We start from the raw sequence: 24,014 nt of genomic DNA, 5'->3' as shown, positions 1-24,014 counted from the left end.
GTTTTATTAATATTGAATTGTTCAGAGTCTGTAAAATGATTACACAAGCACAGATGTCACAGACACGATCTATAACCAATGCACTTAACATCCCCTTTCAGTTTTTGAACTTCAATGATGTGATCAAGCACATATCGGGAGTTAGAATAACTCTCCAATTTGAGCTTGATAGCATCATGCTCGCATTTGGCAATGGCTAACTCCTTTTTTGTTTCCTCAATGATATTAATGTAGTTATTAATATCCGTTTGTTTGTTCAAAATTGTTTTTGTTATTTCAGACACACTTTTCTTAAGAGTTTCTATTACATACTTGAACTCTTTTTCATTATGAGTTAAAGCAATATTTGCCTCCTTGCATTTAGAAATATCAACTTCCAACCCTTGATTGTTAAGCTTACGTTTCAATTCTACACAATAATTGCATACACTAGGAGTTTCGGTGCGTACCTGACTAGTCGAAGCTGCAACATTTGCCATAAAGGCAGTTTGATAAGAAAAAGATCCATCCTCGGTGAAGAACGTTTCCATTTCCTTGGATGCAACTTCAACTTTCCTTATCAACACAGATTTATGGCTTTTCAGCTCCTCAGCTTATTTCAGTTCCTCAGCTTCTTTCAGCAAACTGTCAACCTCAGCATCAATGTTTTCCTTTACCTCCAAATCTGAACCATAACTACCCGCACTTGAGCTTTCCTCATCCGAACTACCGCTATACCCAGAACTGTTATCATCCTCAGAAAACTCTTGACTGGCACACCATTCACAAGATTATTTCTCACCAAATGGTTCATTTTCCTCAAGTGAATGTGTCTCATACGTCTATGCCAAGATATGGACTCCTTTTCAGTGGCCTTTGAGACAAAACATGTAACTTGTACAGACGAAGTAATAGCTTGGCTCATGTCAAGAATATACAAATCATTAATTCTTGGAGCCGTCCACATAATCCATTCTTTAGGAATTTTGAAACCAGGTATCAGCACATAACAACCGGTATCATCAAAATGAACCGTGAACTTCTTGTCACAGATATGCGAAACACTAAGAAGATTCTGATCAATTTGATGAACATAATTGATCTTGTCAAAACTAACAACACCATTGGAAATCATTCCTTCTGTTAGAACACACTTACAAGTGCGGAATCCTTGTAAGAATGCAACCAAAGGAAAGTATAATACACACAAGTAACCAAAGATTCACTATCTTGATTAAGTGGAAGAGAACAATTACAAACACATACACACAGTGTTTAAAGACTCTCACAAAGCTCTCTTAACTGTTCTGTATAACACATGCTGCTATATAAAGGCCCCTGACCCAGTAACATTACGAAGAATGTTACTGGGCTCACGAAAGACTCAGGCCCAAGAAGAACCAGGTTCTTCGTGGGTCAAACCTACGAAACATCAGGTCACCCACGAAAGATGTCTTTCGTGATGATGATATCCTACGAAGAATGGTTCTTCGTGGGGAGGCTGCATGCAGACACATAAGACAGATAAACAGAAGCAGTAAGACATAAGCAAACAAACACTTACAGTATGCAGTCTGCAGCTATTTTACATACATAACATTGACAATGTCGTACCAAGTCAAGATAGGAGGATATCTTGACTTAGTCGACTCGACCAAAACATACAGACTCGATAAACAAAAGACCGTACATTACAAACGTAATAAGAACAAGCGAGAGACACAAAAACTGCACCAACATTGTCACATTTGATCATTCCACTTATCATCTTCCAAATTTTGTACAATATGGTCCCTCTCATCCAACATAGCAGGAATATTTGAGAGTTTATCGAACACGTGTTGCTATATCATTTGATATAAATTTCCGAGGTATCACACATCCACTCACAACCACTTCATACAATATAGAGAACTCACTCATATAAATATGGAGGATCGAATCTAAATACTCTAAGGTATAGATAACAGAATGTTAAACAAAGAGCTATGATCACTTATAATGTTTTTTTTTTTTTTGGCATGAGTGAGTGTGAGACCGTAACATGTCATCTCATATTCATGCAAATGCGACGTTGGTGCTCCGTGAGAGAGTGCATGAGCAACAAACCGTGAGTGGGTTCACAAGCGTGGATGAAATCTTTTATTCAATTGCAAATGACATGTCAATTCCTTTGAAAAAAAATTGTTGCTCATTTAATTTTAATAGTATTTTTCTTAAATAATTTGTATTTGCTAACTTAAAAAATCTTACAGTTTTGATTTTTATTTTTTTCTGAACATTTTGTCATAGATTCTAACGAAATAGAATAGCTTAGCATTGTTTCAATGTTGTTTTGTTTTCAAATTTTCTGCAATTTTAAAAACCAAAATATCTTTATATACAACATTATATATTTTAAAAATTGCACCATAAATCGAGCAATTAATTTTCTTTAGTTTGGGCATAGTCTTGCTATACTTTCTTTATTACAAAATCGACGTAGAAACGTGTCGATGTGTTGTATGTATGACGTGCGTACGTAGTTAAAAAACATAGTTGCGTAGTTATAAGCATATGTTGTGTAATTATTAACATATGTTACATTGATATTAATATACATAACGTAATATGTTTGTGTAACGCATGATTATTGTGGGCACATACGACGTCCATGCACATCATGTGTCGTATTTTGATTGCTTTACACCTTTCGCATGTTAGTTCCACTTTCTACACTAACCCATCTCTCTTTCACTCTCCATGTATATAAAAAGATGACTGGCAAAACAAGTTTATTTTTATCAAAAAAAAGTTGTTGGTTTTTAAAAGAAAAAATCTGATAAAATGTTAGGTTCCTTAAATTGTTGGTTGGCAGTTTTGTGGTTGTGGAAGTTTACCTGGCTAACAATGTGATATCAAAAAACTTGCATCTTAAATAAGTATCATAAAATGTTTTGACTTGATCACATACGAAAACAGCTGGTAGCTAAATAGTTGGATGATATATTCACACCTACCACAACCAATTTTGATTTGGGAGCACTTACCAATTATATTACACCAATAATTTTACTGTTTGACCTGTTTTTCTCTCTCCCGACCCTTGAGTTCTCGACGATGAAGTTCCGGTCCGATTAGTGTGTAAGGTTTTTCGATTGCTTCTCTGTAGCTTTCTTGATACTACCTTCCATACTAATTAGATCTTGTTCTTTGTCCATTCGTCTCGAGGGTGGGCGTTTGTTGGAGGGTGGGTATGGAGGACTGCAGTCATGGTGTGGTTAAGTTTTTTGTTAGTAATCTCCCGGATAAGTGCAGTTCTAAGGAAGTTGGTGACTTGTTCAGCAGGTTTGGGGAAGTAGTGGGGGTATATGTGGCTAGAAAGAGAGATAAGAATGGTAATAGATTTGGTTTCATCAGTTTCCGTGGGGTGAGGGATAAAAGGGAGATGGAAAAGAACATGAAGGATGTGAAGATGGGGAGTTTCAAGCTTCAAGTTAACGTAGCTAGATTTTCGTTGGAGAACAAGGAAGGTCCTCGGGTGGCGGAGAATCACGTTAACAGTTCGTATGGGCCTAGTGGAGGTTTTAAGGCTGGTAACCAGTTCAAGCCTAATATGCCTTTCTACCCAAATCCTTTGGGGACGGCATACAGAGATACTTTGGTGGGTTCTTCTAAGGTTTCGAATATTGAAGAGTTGATGGTGGAAGTATCGAGCTTTGTTAAACCGGAGGAGGAGTGGCCGGAGAAAAGTTTAATTGTGAGGACAGTTGACCTTAAAACCCTGAATATGCTTGATAAACTTTTGGAGTCGGTTGGCGGTCCTAAGGTTTTGATCAAGTATGTTGGTGGTTTGTATCTGCTTCTGATCTTTGATTGCTCGGATGATATGGAGCGGTTTAAGAACGATATCTCGGGTGTTAATGATTGGTTCTCGTGGCTTGAGGTTTGGAAAGGACAAACTCTCCCTTTTGAACGTATCGCTTGGCTGAAAATTACAGGTGTGCCGTTACATTTGATGGACGTGGAAGTGTTTGATTCGGTTGGGAGATTGTTTGGCAAAGTGGTCCAAGCTTCTTCATTGTCGAAGGAGGCTAATGATCTTACTTTTGATCTTATTGGAGTCCTTGTCGGGGATGGCGGTAGAATCGTCAAATCGGTAACGTTAAAATGGAAGGACAAGAAATTTAAGGTCTGGGTTGAGGAAGAACTGGGAGAATGGGTTCCTGGTTGCATTTTCAACATCGATGCTCGGGAAGACAAGGGGGATGTTTGCGGTGAGATGGATGAGGAGGACGGTTTGTTTTCGCCCTCTTCTCCGGCCGGGGGTGGCCGATCACCGGAGCAGAAGGATACGGGTGCGGGTAGCGGCAACACTGAGAAGAACACGAACGGGCAGGAAGGTGAAAAGTTGGAAGATTCTCTTGGTGGGTGCATGGGAAAGAATGGCGGCGGGAATGTGGCGGATCAATTTTCCATGCAAAATTGTGATAGTTCCAATAATGTGGAGATTTTAAATATTTTTGCCGGGTATAATCCGTTGGATTTTGTAGAGCCCAATGGTTTTGTTGGTGGGCCGAATAAGAATGGTAGGGCCCAAAGAAAACATTCCAGTAATATCCTTAAGGCCCAACATCAGTTGTTTGTTAGTTCAACATGTATCCCAAATGTTAAGAAACGGAGAAGAGTAGATGATCCTCTTGTGGGCGAAGCGGAATCAGCTGGTTCTGGTATGGAGGAGGTCACGGTGCCGGTGGAGAAGAATATCAGGACCCCAGATCTGAACATTCGGGCGGCGGAAATCATCGATTCCCATCTGAACAAGGACAAAGGTATGGAAGTCAAGGATCAGAACCAGTTGAACAGGAAGGAGGCCGCAAATGTCGACAGTGTTAGTGCCGGTGAAGGGGAAGAGGTTATTAAAGAAGCTGAGGAAACTATTTCCTTGGGCAGAGAGGTGGGAGTGGATCTTACTAATCATCGTGATCTGGTGGTGGACATGATCAGGAATGGAGGTTTCCAGGTAGGTAAATCATGAACTTCTTGTCTATTAACGTTAGGGGAATGGGGTCGTCTCTGAAGGCTGGGTGGATTAAAGGCTAAGGATAGAACATAAAATTTCTTTTCTGGCTATTCAAGAGTCTCAAATGGGTGAAGTCAGTTCTGGGTTGATTTCTAATTTTTGGGGAGGCAATGATTTTGTTTTTGACTTTGTGGGTGCTTCGGGTAGATCAGGAGGTATGGTCTGCATATGGGATCCCTTGGTTTTTAGTATGCAGGAAGTGGATAAACAAAGGAATTTTATTCGGGTTAGCGGTTTTATGGGCGGTAGTAACATCGCTATCAATGTGATTAATATTTATGCCCCGCAGAGAGTGGCAGAGAAAAAAAGGGTTTGGGAGGATATTTCCAGGGTCATCAATTCGGGGACGGGGCAGTGGGTCTTGTTGGGAGATTTTAACGCGGTCAGAAGCCCTGAAGAAAGGTTGAATTCAGTGTTTAACAGGAAGGACGCTTTAGAGTTCAATAATTTTATTGATAGGTCGGAGTTAACGGAATATTGTATGAAAGATCGTCGGTTCACCTTCCTTGCTCCTAACTCCAATAAGCTTAGTAAAATCGACAGGGTGTTGGTGTGTAAAAACTTTTTTAATTGCTGGCCTTATACGTGTCTTAGAGCTTTACCTAGGCTTTACTCTGATCATTGCCCGGTTATTTTGGTGGTTAATCGGAACAACTTTGGAGCTAAACCGTTCAGATTCTTCAACTCGTGGCTGGAAAGGGACGGTTTCGAAGGGGTGGTGGAGGGGGCAGTGGGTTCCTATGTTAGTAAGGGGAACAGGCCAGATGTGATTTTATTGAATAAACTGAGGCATATTAAAAATAAGATCAAAAAGTGGAGAGCGGATTCGTTGAAAAAAGATAAAGAGGACATGGAAAGGGACAAGGAAGAACCGGAATTTCTAGACAAAGTTTGTGAAGAAAGAGATCTTAGTGAGGAGGAGGTGTGGATTAAGGAGGAGTGCCTTAAGAATATTCGAGAAAGGGAGCGTTGGGTTGCGTTAGACATTAAACAGAAATCTAGGTGTAAATGGGCGGTAGAAGGAGACGAGAATTCTGCTTTTTTTCATAGTCTTTGTAACAACAGGAAGAGAAAAAATGGTAACCCGGGGATGAATATTGGGGGTGTATGGGTGTCAAATCCGAAGGCTATTAAAAAAGAGGTTTTGAGGTTCTTTCGGGGTCACTTCTCGGAACAGGTGAAAATTCGGCCCATTATCCATTGCCCTAATTTCAAGAGGTTGTCGGATGTTGATGCCAGTAGTTTATCGGGGCAGTTCACGGCCAAAGAAATCAAAGACGCTGTTTTTGAGTGTGGAGGGGACAAGGCTCCGGGCCCAGACGGGTTCAATTTTAAGTTCCTAAAACATTTCTGGAGGTTCTTTGAAGAAGATTTTAAAAGTATTATGGCCTATTTCTATGAGACCGGGTCCATTGATAGGGAGTGTAGTACGTCCTTTATTACTTTGGTCCCTAAAATTAATGACCCAATCGGTTTAAAGGATTACCGTCCGATAAATTTGATTGGGTTAATTAGTAAAGTTATATCCAAGGTTTTAGCCAATCGGATGAAAAAGGTAATTAGTAGTGTGGTCTCCGAATCGCAATCGGCGTTCTTAAAAGATAGATTCATCCTTGATAGCCCTATCATTCTTAGTGAGGTTTGGTCGTGGCTCAATAAAGCGAGGAAAAAGCGTTCATTTTCAAGATTGATTTCGAAAAAGCTTATGATAATGTTAACTGGAAATTTCTTGTGGAGGTGCTTAATCAGTTGGGCTTCCCCCCGGTTTGGTGTAAATGGGTTTTAGGTGTTCTCTCGTCTGCTAGATCCTCGGTTCTGGTTAACGGGTCCCCTACGTTTGAGTTTCAATGTCAAAAAGGTATGCGCCAAGGTGACCCGTTATCTCCTTCTCTTTTTCTTCTGGTGATGGAAGCTTTATCTAGTATGGTGACTAAAGCGAGTGAGACGGGTGCGCTCAAGGGTATTAAATTACCTAATGGGGGGCCGACTGTTTCTCATCTTCTTTATGCGGATGACGCCTTGATTGTGGGGGAATGGGATGAAGGTAACCTTAAAGTGGTGGCCAGACTCCTTCGGGTTTTTCACGCCTGTTCGGGGCTGAAAATCAATTTTCATAAGTCTAATTTATTCGGGGTGGGTGTTGAGGATGACGAGATTTGCCGCTTGGCGGAGGCTGTGGGGTGCAAAAAAGGGGTTACCCCTTTTAGTTATCTGGGTATACCCCTCGGAGCAAATATGAACCGTGTTAATAACTGGGATCCGGTTGTTAAAATCGTCAAGAATAGGTTGGCGTCTTGGAAAGCCAAGCTTTTGTCTATTGGTGGTAGGGTGATCCTTATTAAATCTGTTCTCGAAAGTATCCCTATATATTATTTCTCTATTTTTAAAGCCCCGTCCAAAGTTTTAAACGTTTTAGAGGCGCTCATTAGAAACTTTCTGTGGCTCGTCCTAAAAATTGCGGGGGTCTTGGTCTATGCAGTCTAAAGAAGATTAATGATGCCCTTTTAGCGAAATGGTTTTGGAGATTTCACGTGGAAGATGATAGATTATGGAGGAAAGTGGTGTCTGCCTGTCATGGTAGGAAAAGAAGATGGTCTTCTGGCGATCGCGGGTGTGTGGAATAATATAATGAAGGTGGAAGCTAAAACTTGGATTAAAGGTAAAAGAATAAATAGCCTCATGAAAGGTGTCCCGGGGAACGAGTGTTACATTCGGTTCAGGATCGATCTATGGTTAGGTGACACTCCTCTCATGTTTAAGTGGCCAAGACTTTTCGCTCTCGAAAGAATTAAAGATTGCTGCGTAAAGGATCGTGTTCCAGCTTCTAATGAAGAGATTTTGCAGCTGTGTTGTTGGGACAGGTCGCCGGTTACTTCAGTGGAGGTGGCGGAGCTGGTAGAATATGTGAATTTGTTGAACGGGGTGGTTTTATCGGCTGCCAAGGATAAATGGGTATGGACTCCTGATGGGGCGGGTAAGTTTTCTACCTTTTCTTTCAAGAGTTTGGTTTCGGATGATAGTTCTGAAGATGTCTTGTTCTCGGTAAAAGGCCCTAGGTGGGTTCCGTTAAAATGCAGAATTTTTATGTGGAGATTGGTTCTTGATCGTCTCCCCTCAAGAGAAGCGCTTAGGAAGAGAAATATTTTGGTGGGTTCGGATATGTGCGGTCTATGTGGGGATGGGGTGGAATCGGTGGATCATTTGTTTTCCGCATGTTCTTATTCTATGGGAGTTTGGAATCGGCTTAGTGAGTGGATCAAAGTTCCGCCTATTTTCGCCTTTTCTGTTTATGATCTTCTTGAGGTGCATAGAGGTTTCGAAGGGGAGGATAAAGCTAAGGATATTGTTCGCGGTCTTGTTTTGGTGGCTTGTTGGGCTATATGGAAGGCGAGAAACGATAAGATTTTTTCAAACGGGAGAGGTGATTTTGAGGACATTTTTGGGGAAGTGAGATCGTTAGGTTTTCTTTGGTTAAAAAGTAGGTCCAAACACCGTAACTTGGTGTGGAGAGAGTGGTGTAATTATCCATCGTATATGTTGTAGGTTTGTTTTTTAGCGCGGTCTTTATGAGCCGGCCTGTTTCTAATAAAAGTTGCCTTTCAAAAAAAAAGCTAAATAGTTGGAATATCATATTTATGTCCACACAATAAAAGTGAGTTAACATCATCATCAACATTATTATGCACACTGTTAAATATTACTAGAATTAATTTGTAACATACATGGTGGTGTTCATATTAATTTCCATGACGTATACAAACCCCCTCTAATATTAAGTTCTTAAGGTTCTTTTAGTAGAGACGTATTAAAACAGAATGAACCATCCAAACCAAAACGTATCGACCAATTTAAGATTTTAAACACTGATTTACGATCTATGACTTAGAAAACCAAGTTTAAACGTTTGATCATTCAATTTTATATTTAGGAAAATTGGTTTTTAATAAACCAACCTTTGTCCCGTTGGTAAATAATAATCTTACCTACGTAATTGGTATACAATAATCCTACCTATCAACATGTTGGTACTCAATGAACTTCCGTTAATTTTTTTTAACTGAAGTTAAATTTTTAAGTTTTATTTATTACACAAAAAGTCCCTGTAGTTGTAATTTACTAGTTTTAACTATTTTTATAAAACAAAAAAACCTCAAGGGACTGTAAGTTACTAGTTTTAAAATAGTTTAAACTAGTAAATTACAACTACAGGGACTGTTTGTGTAATAAATAAAACTTAAAAACTAACTTCAGTTAAAAAAATTAACGGAAGTTTATTGAGTACCAACATGTTGATAGGTAGGATTATTGTATACCAATTACGTAGGTAAGATTATTACTTACCAACGGGACAAAGATTGGTTTATTAAAAACCAATTTTCCTTATATTTATTTACATATTTTGTTTTTAAAATATGCACTGATGCATATATATATATATATATATATATATATATATATATATATATATATATAGGGGGCTGCTAGAATGAGAACCACCCCGAGTTGTAAGAACCGCGAGAACTACACCCCACGGAGCGCCGTTCGCCGCGATTTTTTTTTACAAGTAGATGTGTACATTATAAACACGGCCGTAAAAAATCACGGCGAACGGCGCTCCATGGGGTGTACTTTTTTACACCTCAAGTTTGGTGTTTTTTAATTTTTTTTCTTTTTTCTTTTTTTTTTCACCAAACTTGAGGTGTAAAAAAGTACACCCCACGGAGCGCCGTTCGCCGTGATTTTTTACGGCCGTGTTTATAATGCACACATCTACTTGTAAAAAAAAATCGCGGCGAACGGCGCTCCGTGGGGTGTAGTTCTCGCGGTTCTTACAACTCGAGGTGGTTCTCATTCTAGCGGCTCCCTATATATATATATATATATATATATATATAGGGTTATCTTGAGAACGCTAAATATTGCGAGAACCGTGAGAACGAATGAAAAAACCAATCAAAACCAATTTTTTTAATACAAAACTCATTGTAATTAAGATACAACATCAAAAAAAGAATTTACAACATTAAATAATTCATTTCTCCTTTCAAAATCACTCTTTTTAGATTTTTTACACATATGTAAATATAACAGCTTTACACAAGTGTAAATGGCAAACTTACACATGTGTAAATTTTCTTTATTTACGAATTCATGTAAATTTAAACGTGTAAATTAAATTTCTAACATTGTATTCGAGTAATAATGATAAGTGTAGAAAAATTTTTTGAATTTGAATTGTTTTTGACAAAGTTCTTGCGGTTTTTTCATTTGTTCTTACGGTTCTCACAATATTTAGCGTTCTCATTTAAACCTTCCCCTATATATATATATATATATATATATATATATATATATATATATATATATATATATATATATATATATATATATATATAGGGTAATGCTAGACAAAAAACCCTAAAATTCTTAGAAAACTATGGAAACCCAAATGGGAACCCATTTTTACCCAACCTCCCGACATTTTTTTTTTTTGAAAAAAATTACACATGTAATATACATGTTTTAGAGTGTTTTGGGCCAAAAAAAACAAAAAGGCGTCGAAGGGATTTTTTTAAAAAAAAATAAACAAATTTCAGTGCCTAACATGTGTTAGGCAAAAAAGACATAAATTTGCTGAAATTTGCTGAAACTTTTTTTTTTTTAAATTATCCCTTCGGCGCTTTTTTGATTTTTTTGGCCCAAAAGTCTTAAAAACATGTATATTACATGTGTTATTTTTTTCAAAAAAAAAAAATGTCGGGAGCTTGGGTTTTCTAGGGTTTTTTATATATATAGGGTTTTCTATATAGCCCAACCCTATATATATATATATATATATATATATATATATATATATATATATATGTGTGTGTGTGTGTGTGTGTGTAACATAAAAAAAAACGATTCGAACCCTCGAACTTGATCATTTTTGCCAATCTTACGGACAACCCAGATAATCTGGCTTGCCCTTTTTTCAAAATCATACTTAGCAGTTCAACCAAGAATTTCGTTAACAGCGAATATGTTACTTAATTGTTCCTATTTCATTCCCTTTTGTTCATTTGATTTCTGTTATTTCTCCCTCTTTTTATCCTTTACTTTTCATTTCTTGTCTACACAAACCACAAAAACTTTAGAATGTAAAAAAGAATTTTACACAGTACATGTTAATTCACACAAACAAAATGTTTATTGTGATGACTTAATAGTTTAAGCTATTGTACTTGATATGTATTAATAAAAAAATGTGTAATTATCACCTCCAAATTGAAATTTTGGATGTGCAATCTAATGCATGCTAAGACAAGAAATGAATTTGAAATTCTCGCAGAAATTTATTAAACTTTATAACAAATATTGATAATAAAATATCAAATTTGAAACATTTCACAGAACTGTATCAACTGCTAGTATATATATATTCTACATTTCTACTTATACCTGAAACTCAAAAATTATTGCTATCAACATGCACAATGATCTTACCAAATCGAGTTTATACGGGCTGACCCAGCCCGTATAACTACCATGTACACATCTAACCGACCCAATCAACATGGTCTGCTTTAAATTTTTACTTCATCTCTCTTGTTGTTTAAAAGTTGCTTTTACTAAACACAGCCCACAAATTAAATGAGAAACAATGACGCGTACTCAAAAGAATAAGCCCGAATACGAACGACTGTTCCAATAAGTTAAAAAAGCTCATGCATTATTTGCTTAAATATGAACAATATTAAAGTGAAAATTATAAGTAAAAAAAAGAGTCTTGGTGAAAAGAACAAGTCCACATATATACCAAATATATAACTAAAAGATAATATTGACTGACCTGATTTAGCCTCCTCAATACAGATATGATTGATGATTTAATCTGAACTTGAGGAGAAGAGTTTGTCCCAAAGAGGGAATTTGAGTCTTAATCTTTTCCATTTGCTTCTTGCCAACAATGGGTGCAGACCTAGTATATGTTCAGGCATGAAATCATGTCTTGTCAATATACCAACCACAGACAGTCTCTGCAACACAAAATAAACAGCATTTTTTAGCCTTTTTGAAAATATAACTGCAACAAATTTTATATAAAAATGAGTCCCATTCCAACAAAAAAAAGTATACATAAAAATGAGTCAATGGGTAAAAAGATATATACTGGCTACAAAGAAAACATGTCAAACAAGTTAAAAGTGAGTCTTAAGGTTGTATCTAAATGCTTACAACCTCCTAAATTATATTATTTTGTAAGATCGGATTATTATTTCAATAATAAGGTTTGTAATCATAATCATACTAATTTATTTATAAATTACATAATGAGACAAAAAGGTGTTCACAAGTCAGTTACACCTGTTTCAACCTGTTACCCAAACACAAAAAAAAAAAAAAAAAAAAAAAAAAAAAAAAAAAAAGTTGTAATAACATGGGTTTTGTTCGAGTGATGAGGTGGACAACTTACATACACCAAGTTAAAAAATCTCAAATGAGGTGGCAATTTCAACCGATTTTCTTATTTTGTGTTTTTACCTCAAACACATAAAAAAGAGGAGCAAGTCAAATGGGTCAATATTATAATGCCATACATGTTGAAAATCGCCTAAAGTCTATTTTCAATGCATACAACCTCCTAAATCATTTTTATTAAACTTAGATTACTATTGCAATAAGATTGTATCTGTTATCACAATTACCACATGAACTATTTATACGATTTTCTTAAAAAAAATGAAGATACTAACAAGGCCTATTTAACCTATTCACCAACCCGCCCATCTTGCTAATTATTATGAGAGAACTAAACAAAAATTGAGCTTACCCCGGAAGTCTTGGGCACAACTAATAAGTGTCTTAAACCGACACCCCTGAAAAGTGTAAGGGCTTTCGCGAGTGACATGGTCTCAACAACAGTATAAGGTGAAGCATTAGTAAAAGGATGCAAATCAACAAACATTTCCATCTCTTCTTCAGTCAATTCAATATCTTCAATTTTTTCTGCACTTCCAAGACCCTTTTTCGCAAAATCATTTGATGAAAATTTCTCTACAGCATCCACATCTGTTACAGTTGGAATAACATAAAAAGCCTTCTTCTTTAATAATGTAATAAGATGGGACCGAAGAATCAGCCCGTATAAAACTGGTGCGTCAGAATATGGAGGCTCGTCAACTACAGGAAACCCGTTGTGACCAGTTGTTTTTAGAACATGAACAATATTAGCAACGAGCTCAATCCCGTTGAATACACGAAGTGGGCCCGAAACAACATCACTAACGGTTAGCTGTCTCATGTACGGTTCGGCATGGGTTTCTAAATAAGGAAACCCTTTAAACTTCATTATTTGGTCGTAAACATTTCCATTAAAAGCATCAGCAACGGTTTTGGAAACAAGAAGCACCAACATTATAAGTGGTAGTAACAACAAGTTGTTGGTTAATTCTAGAAGAATAACACACAATGAAACCGTCATTCTCATTGATCCACCAAGAAGTGAAGCAGCACCCAGAACAGCAAATAGCCCATGGTTTAGATTAGAAGTTGATCCAATTAAAAGCCCAACAAGACGTCCGTAAGATGCACCCGTTACAATTATGGGTATGAAAAGACCAACGGGTGCAACAATACCGTAACTGAAGACACTGAGAAAAAAGCAGGTGATAAAGAATATTAGAACCGATGTCGGGTGAAACTCTGTGTCTGTGTCCTTGCTAAATAAGTTTTTGATTGCATCATCGTTTGTGTTGAAGAAAAGACTTGCTAGTTCGTTATATTCGTTGGGTTGGCATTGGAAATTCTTGTAGCTGCCAGATCGCCCGATTGTAGGACACGGTTCAGATGCGTCAGCTGGACAAGGCCGGCACGATGCAAACCATGGTAATCCAAATAAGAGACAGGAAGTGATAATTGAAACCGTGCATGCAAGGAGTACTTTATATATAGTGCCTTTCCTGGAGCAGCATACGTAAAAAAAGATTAATTACGTACCATTTTGAAATCATAATTAGTACCTTGCAAAAAATTAGAAAAGAAAAATGGAGTGTTTGTGGGTCAACCCAGCCCTTTTCAACCTGCATTAAAAATATGCCCCGTTTCAACCCGCTACGCAACCCAACCAGACGTGTAGGCCTGTAAAGGAGAACACGAACAGAGGCGGGTTCGTGTTCGTTCATTTAAGTTTAACTGAACATGAACACAAACACAAACCAAACACATTTTTTTAAGTTCATGTTTGTTTATTAAGGGCATGTTCGTGTTCGTTTGTTTAAAACCGAAATGAACAGCTTACGAACGTAAACAAACAAACTTAAACGAATATAATTTAACAAACAATAAACAAAAATGAACATAATTGACTAAACATAAAGTAATTTTTTATATGTATTAGTGATTAATTACGAGAAATTCCATTGCAAAACCCATTTTTATTACTAAAAAGCCCAATTACCAATTAGTAATATTTAGATAAGTAGTTAGAAAGTTCCTTTTACGCTTCATATTCATATAAATATAACTACTTTATGTATTTAAATTGAAACGAAATAAACGAGCGAACATAAACAAATGTAAACAAACGAACACAAGCGGACGCTCACGAACATAAATGAATGAACAAAACGTGTGTTCATGTTCATTTAATTAAATAAACAAAAAGTTATGTTCATGTTCGTTCGTTTATTAAATAAACGAACTTCCCGCCGAACTAGTTCATGAACGTTCAGTTCATTTACAGACCTATCCACGCGACACATCCAAGAAATATGTTTTCACAGAAAGACATTATCATACTCTAGAAATACCAAAAAATAAAGAAATGCAAGCATGTTGATTCATGAAGTCAAAGAGAGAGCTTACTCGTTGATTAAATTGTAAAGTCGGAGAATTTTACCCAGTAAAAAATTGTACAGACCCCCTGCAATGCCCCCAATGACACCAAGAAGAAGAACTGGGGGCACATCGATGAGATGATAGGTTATATCTGCCTCAGTAACATCAAACATTATCAAGCCCCCAGTCCCAAACGGTCCACATTTTCCACTCAAGCATATATCAGTTAGACCCCTAAGCAATATTGCAACAACTGCAGTTGAAAAGAAAGCTCTCCACAAAAGGGCACTTCTCCACCTGCACAATAGCACAAACATGTGACAATCTAAGAATGTTGATGAAATCATATTTCAATTTTTTTTTACCAAGATGCCATTTCTTCGAGAGCAAAAAGTACACCACCAACAGGGGCACGAAAAGCAGCAGCAATTCCAGCAGCTGATCCACAAGTTACAAGATCACGTCTGTCTCTATCATTATTGAAAAATCTAAACCATTTCCATGTCAACCCGTATTTCTTTGATCCACCCTGGCATGTTAAAGCTGCAATGCATGCGCCAGTATGCACCATGGGCCCCGCCTTGCCAACATTAAGAGATGATGACACCGCAGCAATAGTGCCAACAATCTATCAACAAGTCCACTTACATATACAAGTTAATATATATTCTAGAAGCTTTTTATGGCTTCTTGCTGGGCTCTATATATATATATATAGGATCCGGTTCAATTAAGAACCACCTTGAGTTGTGAGAACCGTGAGAACTCCTACTTCCCTTTGGAAATGTACAAAAAACCGGTTTGAAAAAAAAAACAGAAAAGAAAACCGATCCGGCTTCTAAATAAAAAACGGTTTTTCAAAAACCGGTTTCCAACCGACTCGGCCCGGCTGTTTGGATACCAATTAGTTATCTCGATCTTTGAAACCAATAATGCCCCCTTGCGGTGTGCGCATAATGTATATATGTGTGGGCCCGCGCGCGCGGGGGGGGGGGGGGGGGGGGGGGGGGGGGGGCAAAAGTAAAATTTCACTAATTTTTTTTAATGTTATTTTACTAATTTCGTAAAAACAACGTTAAAAGCGGCGGACGGTTAATCATGCATCACTAATCGGCCTTTGTCCCGATTGTTGCTGAGTGTTATGTGCCTCATGTCCAAGGCTTGATGCAAAACTACTATCGAGCCAAGGGTCTCACTGGAAGCAGCCTCTTTATTCCTACGGGGTAGGTGTAAGGCTATCTACATCTTACCCTCCTCAGATCCTACCTTAGCTTTGCTATTGGTGGGATTTACTGAGTATGATGATGCTCTTTGAAACCAGTTAAAAAACCAGTTCATTTGTAAAAAAACGGTTTAATCCTGAAAAAAAAAAACGGTTTTTTTAATCCCGAACCAGTTGTTACCGGTTCAGGTTCACATCTCCTCAAACCAGTTTAAAAAATCGGTTTTTATAAACCGATTTATTTTTTGCCAAAAAAAACTGGTTCGGTTAAAAAACCGTTAACCGAACCAGTTTAAAAAAAACGATTTGTCCATGTCTACTTCCCGTGCAAGTTTTGCCACCAGTTTTGCACAAATGTAGATGAACATGTTAGAAGCACATATGTAAAAGAAATGGCGAGCCGGCATTTATTCTCCATTTACACTGATGTAAATTTGTTTTACAAAACTCATGATGTCACCCGTAAACGTTTTTTACGGTGATGTAAATTTTCGCTGCCGACGTTTTTTCTCCTGAAACAGTTGATTACTTGATTTTTTCGAACATTTTTTTTGAAAAAAACTATTTTTTGGCTTAGTTCTCACAACTCAAGTTGGTTCTCATCTTATCCTTTCCCTATATATATGTATAGGGGTTAGTTAACGTACATTTGGCCTTAACGTAGTACGGGATTTGCATTCCGCATGTTATAATCCGCCAAACGAAAAACCGCAAGTTATAAATTATAAACCGCATGTTATATAAACATAAAGCCGCATGTTATACAAACTCGGAAGGAACCCATAGCCGGAAGGAACCCAAACCCGGAATGATCCCAAACCCGGAAGGATCACAAACTCGGAATCATTTTCCAACATGCGGACTCACAAACTCACAAACTCGGAAGGTTTACACCGTGCGGAATTCTCATCGCGTACGCTCGTACGATAAGGCCAATTGTACAATACACTTTCTCTATATGTATATATAGTTTGTTGCCATTAAAAAAATTAAGTATATTCTAGGAAACAGTCAATGAGAACATAATCCAAATCACCTTAATTAACAAAGTTCTAAACGAGAATATGGCAGGTGCATCAACACCATTTAAATAAGCCTTAACTTCTGGTATGCCTGATCCAGTAGTCTCTGGTGCTATTAAAGTTGTTATCAAAACAGCAAACAAGGTAAGGCCTAAGTTTGCTGCTGCAAATATAAAAAATGCTGCCCAGTACCTGTGACAGAGCATAGAGCACATAAATTGTAGGATATTGGAATGTATACGGTTTACATATTACAGTTCTTGTGATTAATAGATGTCAAATTCTAGAAACAGTTAATGAGGGGAATTCTAACCTGTTGGCGAACATCATGTTGGAGGTGATAACAAACTTCACACCAGCAATGTTCTCAATAGCTAGGTTATTGAAGAAACCGATGAGACTGACCACGATACCAATAACGAAACAAAGGATCCATTTCATAGATATGTACTGGAATATCTGGGATTTACTTTGGCTGCGCCAATCTTGCTTGAAGACGTCATTCTCTATGATCCTTACAAAAATATTAAAAAAAAAAATAATCAGCAAAATTACACGGAAACGTGTCTATTGATTGCTCTTAGTATGTCTGCTTGTAATGCTTCATGACTAAAGGAGATTATATAACCTTAAGTAACAAGTCACGGTCATACACTAACACTGTTTCAAGGAACTTATACTGATATTTGTCTAATTACCATAATACGTTACTATTAATCAGGTAGAAGTTTTAACGTTAAGAATTTAGAATCCAATGTCAATTGAGTCTAACACGTCTACTTAAAGATATCTAAGGCATACTCCTGAGAAGGTAAAATAACTCAATCTTTCGATTGTGTCTCATCAATGCCTAAGAAGTACCCGAGTCTTCCAAATGTGTGGTCTGAAAATGTTAAAGCATGTATACTTTAGTTGTTAGATCCTAATGAAACCATTTCGAACGATTACCATGTCATCAACATAGATCATCAAGTAGGTACGATATGACCCTAGTTGTCTATAGAAGATTGAGCGATCTGCCTAACTGTATGTCATCATAAACTCTACAACTATAGTCTATAACACCATATCTGCCAAACCAAGCTCACGGAGATTGCTTAAATTCATATTGTGACTTCCAAGTTTGCATACTGATTCAGACTACCACCAAGCAATGAATCCAGGAGGTTATTCTATGTATACCATTTTTGAGATGGACATGATAAGGTAGCATCTGCAATAGTTTCATACACATCTTAAGTTGTATGTTAAGTCATTTTGGTGATAAGAAAAAAGTGTCATTGCAATCCAGGCAAAAAATACAGGTTTATTGTTAAGCAACGCGATAAGTTTGCCACCAGGACCCACTCAAGGAATGAAAGTCCAATGACAACCAAATATGGTTTCAAAGAAGGTAAAGACTATATTCACAAATACCATTTGGGTACAAATTTGTCATTTTGTCAATGAGTTGAGGCAAGTCTAGCAACATGCCTAGCAACACAAACATAATAAGTAGGTGATAGAAGGTTATAATTCAAATATCATTAGATGGGATAAGAATTAGTTGTAGAGCAGGTACCTTTTCAATACGGAATAGAAGTACCAGTTTGCAAAACCAACGGTATTCATGGGATAAAGATTAGTGGAGACATGGTACTTGCAGCAACTGACCCGAAATCCACCAGTATTCGTGCCCTATAACTCATGCCTTTGAGTGGCAAAATGGGTGGGTCAGGTTGTCTAATTGACTAACAGGTTCAGTCAAAAGGCAAAACAAGTTGACAGGTCAAATGGGTTGAGTCATAGCGAATTCACTTGATATATTTATTTTATAATGGCTAGTGGTGAGTGTGGGTTGTGGCGGAGAAAGTGACGCCAAAGGTAGAGAAGGCAGCGACTGCTAGGTGGTGGTGGTGGCGGAGGTGGTGACAGGGGAGGTGGTAGAGCCAAGGGCGACTGGTAGGCAGTGTCGGTGATGGAGGAGACAGTGGTGACAACCGGTAGGTGGTGGTAAAGCAAGTGTACACATCCGCTCATTATAACGCATTCTGCAATCATACTTTGTTTTTTTCAACCCGTGAGAAATATAAGACCACCCGGAAATTTATATATTTATATTAAAGACCCAAACTAAGCCAAATTTAATTTGTTTAGGCCCACAATACATTGCCTGGTACTATAAAACATGAGGTGTGAAAATGATAAAATGAGGTTCAAATCATAGTTATTAAAAGCCATCGCCTCCAGCGCCTAGGCCCATTTTAAGTCGAGGAAATTGCGCTTTAATTCTCCAGGTGATGGTTCAGGCGCACATTCCGGCGAGATTCCTAGATTCCGGATAGATTCCGGCCAAATTCTCTAAATTCCGACAAGATTCTAGCTAGATTTCTAATTTTATCTAAGGAAAACTACTTTTCTACACTAATACACTAATGTTTTTAGAACTTTTGGTTCTAAATAGTTGATATATAGTTTTATATAATAGAATTTGTTTATTTTATTTGAAGAATAGTATTCTTTTTCTAATACATAATATATTTTTAACTTTTTTTCATTATGCGCTCAAGTTTTCTCAGGCCCTCGCTTTTTTTGCGCTTTGCGCCTAGGCCCCAGGCGAGGCCTATGCGCCTTGAGTGCGCTTAGCGCCTTTAATAACTATGGTTCAAATGTGTTGTTAAGCTTATTATTTTTATTCCCATTCGAACTGTAATATGAGGTTCAAATGTGTGTGTGAGAGAGATGGTCAGTATCGCCCGAATCGAGTATCTAAAGACCAAGAGAATGGCCTTGAGTAATGCAAGCAATAGAAAACCATGTGACAGGTCATGGTACAGATAATACATTACTGGAATTTAAGATAAGCCTCTGAAAAAAAATATAAAATGTGGTGCAGAATGGTGTTGTGTTATGGTCCCACATTTATGATTGAGACTAATGTCTGGATGCCTTTAGGATTACCTGCCTTGACCTATTTCAAAAAGATAACATAGAAATTCCCCAACAATCTCAAGTAACACAAAGGAAACCAAATTTCAGATTATGCTCTTCCATTACCATTACCATGGCTTACATTTACAGGATAAAATAACCATTAAAATTGCAGCATGATAGACGCGCATTAGTTCTCCTTATCCTAAACAGAGCAGTAACTATAGAAATACATAAGCATTAAAATCAGATAACACGGCAGCGAATACAACTTTCTGTATTACATGCGTCCAGTGACTCAGTCAAAACATAACCTAGCTTGTATAGCTGAATCAACTTCTAACTATCGATTACAAATTTGATTAACAAACATCTAAGTTCATATAAAATTATTGGTAACCCCGAAATCAAGAACGCTAGATAAAAGTTACTTACAATTAGCAGCAAAGCAAACAAACAACAATCCAGAACTGTTCGCTAAGCTAAGCCTAACCTAATCGCTTTCTGAAGATACAGATTCAAATAAACAGAAACAGGAAGTTTACTCAACCGTACGTAACCTAGCTTGATTTAACTGTAACTATCGATTACATATAAAATTCTAGTTCGTAACAATTACTAGCAACAAGGCAAACGAATACAATCCAGTGATGTTTAGCGAGCGAAATCTAATGGATTACTGAAGATATAGACTGAATCTGATATAAACAGAAACAGAACATTGTACGTAACCTAGCTTCGTACTGTGTGAACAATCAAATCTACCAGCTAACGACGAAATCATGAATGCTAGATAAAAAAGTTGCTTACGATTATCAGCAACACAAAGGAACAACAATTAGATTAGTGAGAGTGTAAGGAAGGAGAGATTAGTTACTCGTAGTCGAGGCTTTCGATAGGACAGGGATTGGAGCCGACGATGGCAATCTGAGAGGTGGTGTTGGAGGCGGAGCGGCGGAGGAGGAGAAGCGGCGACGTGATGGATTCGTCGTCCTGTAAGCCGTTGGTGGTGGTGGTGGTGGTGGAACTGAAACCGTTCGCCATCTTCACTACTGCTGTTTGATTATCTTCATCATTTACATCTACATACATAATAACAACAAAGAAAGAAACAAGACGTCTTCTATTTTTTATTTTTAGTTTTTTTTTTTTGGATAAAATGAAAAGAATAAAATAGAATATTATTTGGGCAATGATGGTGACAAACTCACCAAGGGGTTTTGATCCTGAGCCGTACCCTGGTTTTCATCCGACTGTTACTTCAGCGAGACATCTTGTTTGGAGGCAGTACGGTTTTTGGGGGAACGTCGTAACCAAGTCTGACCAACCCAGCGTGGGCCTGGTTAAGACAACATAGTCTGGACAGATCTTTGCTAAGGCCGCCATTTAGACGATGTGACTTTGAGTCACTCAAAAAAAATTTACCTTTCTTTTTACAAATAAGTTTGTTTGTTTTTTTTTTTAATCAAGGTAAAGATTAAAGAATCTGCATTCAATCAAAGGTCAAAAAGAAGACGGGGTTTTGATCCTGAGCCGTACCCTGGTTTTCATCCGACTGTTACTTCAGCGAGACATCTTGTTTGGAGGCAGTACGGTTTTTGGGGGAACGTCGTAACCAAGTCTGACCAACCCAGCGTGGGCCTGGTTAAGACAACATAGTCTGGACAGATCTTTGCTAAGGCCGCCATTTAGACGATGTGACTTTGAGTCACTCAAAAAAAATTTACCTTTCTTTTTACAAATAAGTTTGTTTGTTTTTTTTTTTTAATCAAGGTAAAGATTAAAGAATCTGCATTCAATCAAAGGTCAAAAAGAAGACGGTATATGCAGTCATTCTTATATAACATGCTTTTTAATCAGAAAAATATCGTTTGTTCTGAGTTTATCAAGTCTCTATGGATAAAGAACAAGTGTAGAATAAAAAAAGAAAAAAAGGATCTCATTGTTGTATTTTTATGTTAACAACTAGTTATTTTCATCCCGCGCGTTGCGGCGGGACTCAATAACTACAAAAGGCGTCTCAGCAACGGTAAACAGATACCAAATATTAAAACATAAATAAAATGACGTGGTAAGTATAGTCACCCCGTCATAAAAAAAAAACGATTTTAAATAACCTAATATATAATAATAGGGTCCACATCTCCTACACGTTGGAAATTCGGTTGTTTTCAGTTCAGTTATTACGGTGCTAACACGTTAAAATATGGATGAGCTCGGTACCGGTAACGGCAGCGAAAGTACCGATCCGGAAAATCATCGAAATTAGGTACCAGCACCGAAAATGCTCGGTACAATACGGTATGGTATTTGAAGGTAAAAATCAATAAATACACGTATGGTGCTAGACCGGTGTCGAACCGAAAGTAACGATTCTGAAAACGCCAAAAGGTGGGTACCAAATTGGTACCGAAAATGATTTGTATATTAAATTTGGTACCGATACGATACCGGTTCGTTTACAGGATTTGATACGATTTGCTCATCAATATTCTAAATATTCAAGTTAATTTTACATGCTACAATTCATTCATTACAGAAAAAGACAAAAAAGAAAGCAAAATAAGTTGTTGTGTATATAAAACCTCATTCAAACGAAATACAGTTTACTTACTGCGTGTATGAAAAGTAATCTAAACGGTGCAATTACTTGCATTGTTGCGTTGCTACAGGATTTGATGAGGTCGTTACCAACCGGTACCGAAAATACCGTTACCGAAATCCCCAAAAGTGGGTACCGGTACCGAATATACCTAGTATGGTACGGTTCGGTACTGGTTGGTACTGGTACGGCACCGATATTTGAGGGTAAAAACGGTGAATACCTGTGCAGAACCGGTACCGAAAATACACCGGTTTAGTAAATTTAAGACCGGTACCTACACCCGATACTATTGGCTCATCTCTTAATGATCTTACTATTCATTTCATTCTAATTTTAAATAATTTCTAATTCTAATTTCTAATTTCTAATTCTAATTTCTAATTCTAATTCTAATTTTTATTTAATACTAAATCACTATTAATTCAACTTCTTTTTATCATATATATAGATTGTAATTGATTTTTGAAACGTTTTTTTTCTTGATGCTTCTATTTTAGCTCTAGCTACTTCCTAGATTCATTGTGATGAATGAAATTTTCTCATGTGAAATTTAAGAATAGAGAAAAATGCTTGGATAGTTTATGTTGTTTTCCTATTTTTCACCTTTAGTTCTTAACTTTCTAAAATTACAGCTATAGCCCCCAACTTTTGTAATTTTGTTCCCAGGTATTCCCTGACGCAGATAGAGATTAGTTTTTGGTGTTAGTGAATGTACAATTACAAAACTACCCTTACTGTTAAAAAATAAAAATTAAAACAAAAAAGTTAATATAAATAATTCAGGTGGGCCCACTTTTTTATTAAAACCTAAAAAGGTCCACGACCTCATTACCCCACTTCCAGCCCTCAACCACTGCCTCCAACCACCTCCTCCACCCTCCACCCCACCGTCTCCACCACAAACTCCACCTTTTACCACCACATCTTCAACCACCTCCATAAAAAACGTGATTCAGACAGTATGGCCTCCAAAACCTCCACCGGCTGATAATTCCAGCCATTTTTCCGGCGGTTCAAGCGATTTCGATGTACAATACGATTTTTTGATCTTTTTTTGCCCCATTTCGGGTTCACGGTCTTCTGAAATTCACAACGGGTTTACTTAACGGGTTCACATATCTTCTGAAATTTTGCGATAGTTCTCTGCATCTACTCAGGTAAAAGAGTAACTAAAACAACAAAGAAAAGATGGCAACAATCAAGCTTAAAGCTTAGCCTAAGCTTCCAGTTCAGTCAGTTGAGGTAATCTTACAGACATCAATGAACGTTTAAAATGCATTGTGATATTGTGTTCCCTGCAACGATCCAAAGAAATACAAATGAAAAAAGCATGGTGGTTAAACATACATACCTCCCAGTAAAGTTGATTGCAGTTTGTGCATTGCCAGAACTCAA

General features: G+C 37.3%; 3 protein-coding genes across 3 annotated transcripts; 2 read left to right on the top strand and 1 right to left on the bottom strand.

Annotated features, from left to right (window-relative positions):
- Positions 1 to 455: 455 nt before the first annotated feature.
- LOC118492460 lies at positions 456 to 8,671 on the top strand. Its single transcript, XM_035990498.1, has 2 exons — positions 456 to 8,015; positions 8,091 to 8,671. The coding sequence occupies exon 1, from the start codon at positions 3,215 to 3,217 to the stop codon at positions 4,994 to 4,996; it is 1,782 nt and encodes a 593-aa protein (XP_035846391.1). The 5' UTR covers positions 456 to 3,214; the 3' UTR covers positions 4,997 to 8,015; positions 8,091 to 8,671.
- On the top strand, positions 7,616 to 8,584 carry LOC110943323. The gene has a single exon (XM_022185073.1). The coding sequence runs from the start codon at positions 7,616 to 7,618 to the stop codon at positions 8,582 to 8,584; it is 969 nt and encodes a 322-aa protein (XP_022040765.1).
- A 3,061-nt stretch (positions 8,672 to 11,732) lies between the features above and the next one.
- On the bottom strand, positions 11,733 to 21,123 carry LOC110940781 (putative chloride channel-like protein CLC-g). Its single transcript, XM_022182345.2, has 7 exons — positions 20,892 to 21,123; positions 17,418 to 17,618; positions 17,119 to 17,296; positions 15,226 to 15,488; positions 14,888 to 15,157; positions 12,855 to 13,983; positions 11,733 to 12,060 (listed from the first exon to the last, which is right to left on the bottom strand). The coding sequence occupies exons 1-7, from the start codon at positions 21,104 to 21,106 to the stop codon at positions 11,911 to 11,913; spliced, it is 2,406 nt and encodes an 801-aa protein (XP_022038037.1). The 5' UTR covers positions 21,107 to 21,123; the 3' UTR covers positions 11,733 to 11,910.
- Positions 21,124 to 24,014: the final 2,891 nt, after the last annotated feature.

This window comes from Helianthus annuus, chromosome 5 (assembly GCF_002127325.2).
Source record: "Helianthus annuus cultivar XRQ/B chromosome 5, HanXRQr2.0-SUNRISE, whole genome shotgun sequence".
Lineage (NCBI taxonomy): Eukaryota > Viridiplantae > Streptophyta > Magnoliopsida > Asterales > Asteraceae > Helianthus > Helianthus annuus.
This window is presented reverse-complemented; position numbering and strand designations above follow the sequence as displayed.

Excerpts from the sequence above, each read along its gene's own strand:
- LOC110943323 (XM_022185073.1), top strand. The coding sequence starts at position 7,616 with ATGGTAGGAAAAGAAGATGGTCTTCTGGCGATCGCGGGTGTGTGGAAT.
- LOC118492460 (XM_035990498.1), top strand. The coding sequence starts at position 3,215 with ATGGAGGACTGCAGTCATGGTGTGGTTAAGTTTTTTGTTAGTAATCTC.
- LOC110940781 (XM_022182345.2), bottom strand. The coding sequence starts at position 21,106 with ATGTATGTAGATGTAAATGATGAAGATAATCAAACAGCAGTAGTGAAG. Across the intron at positions 17,297-17,417 it reads AACATGATGTTCGCCAACAG|GTACTGGGCAGCATTTTTTA; the intron begins GTTAGAATTCCC and ends GCTCTGTCACAG. Across the intron at positions 15,158-15,225 it reads CTCGAAGAAATGGCATCTTG|GTGGAGAAGTGCCCTTTTGT; the intron begins GTAAAAAAAAAT and ends GCTATTGTGCAG.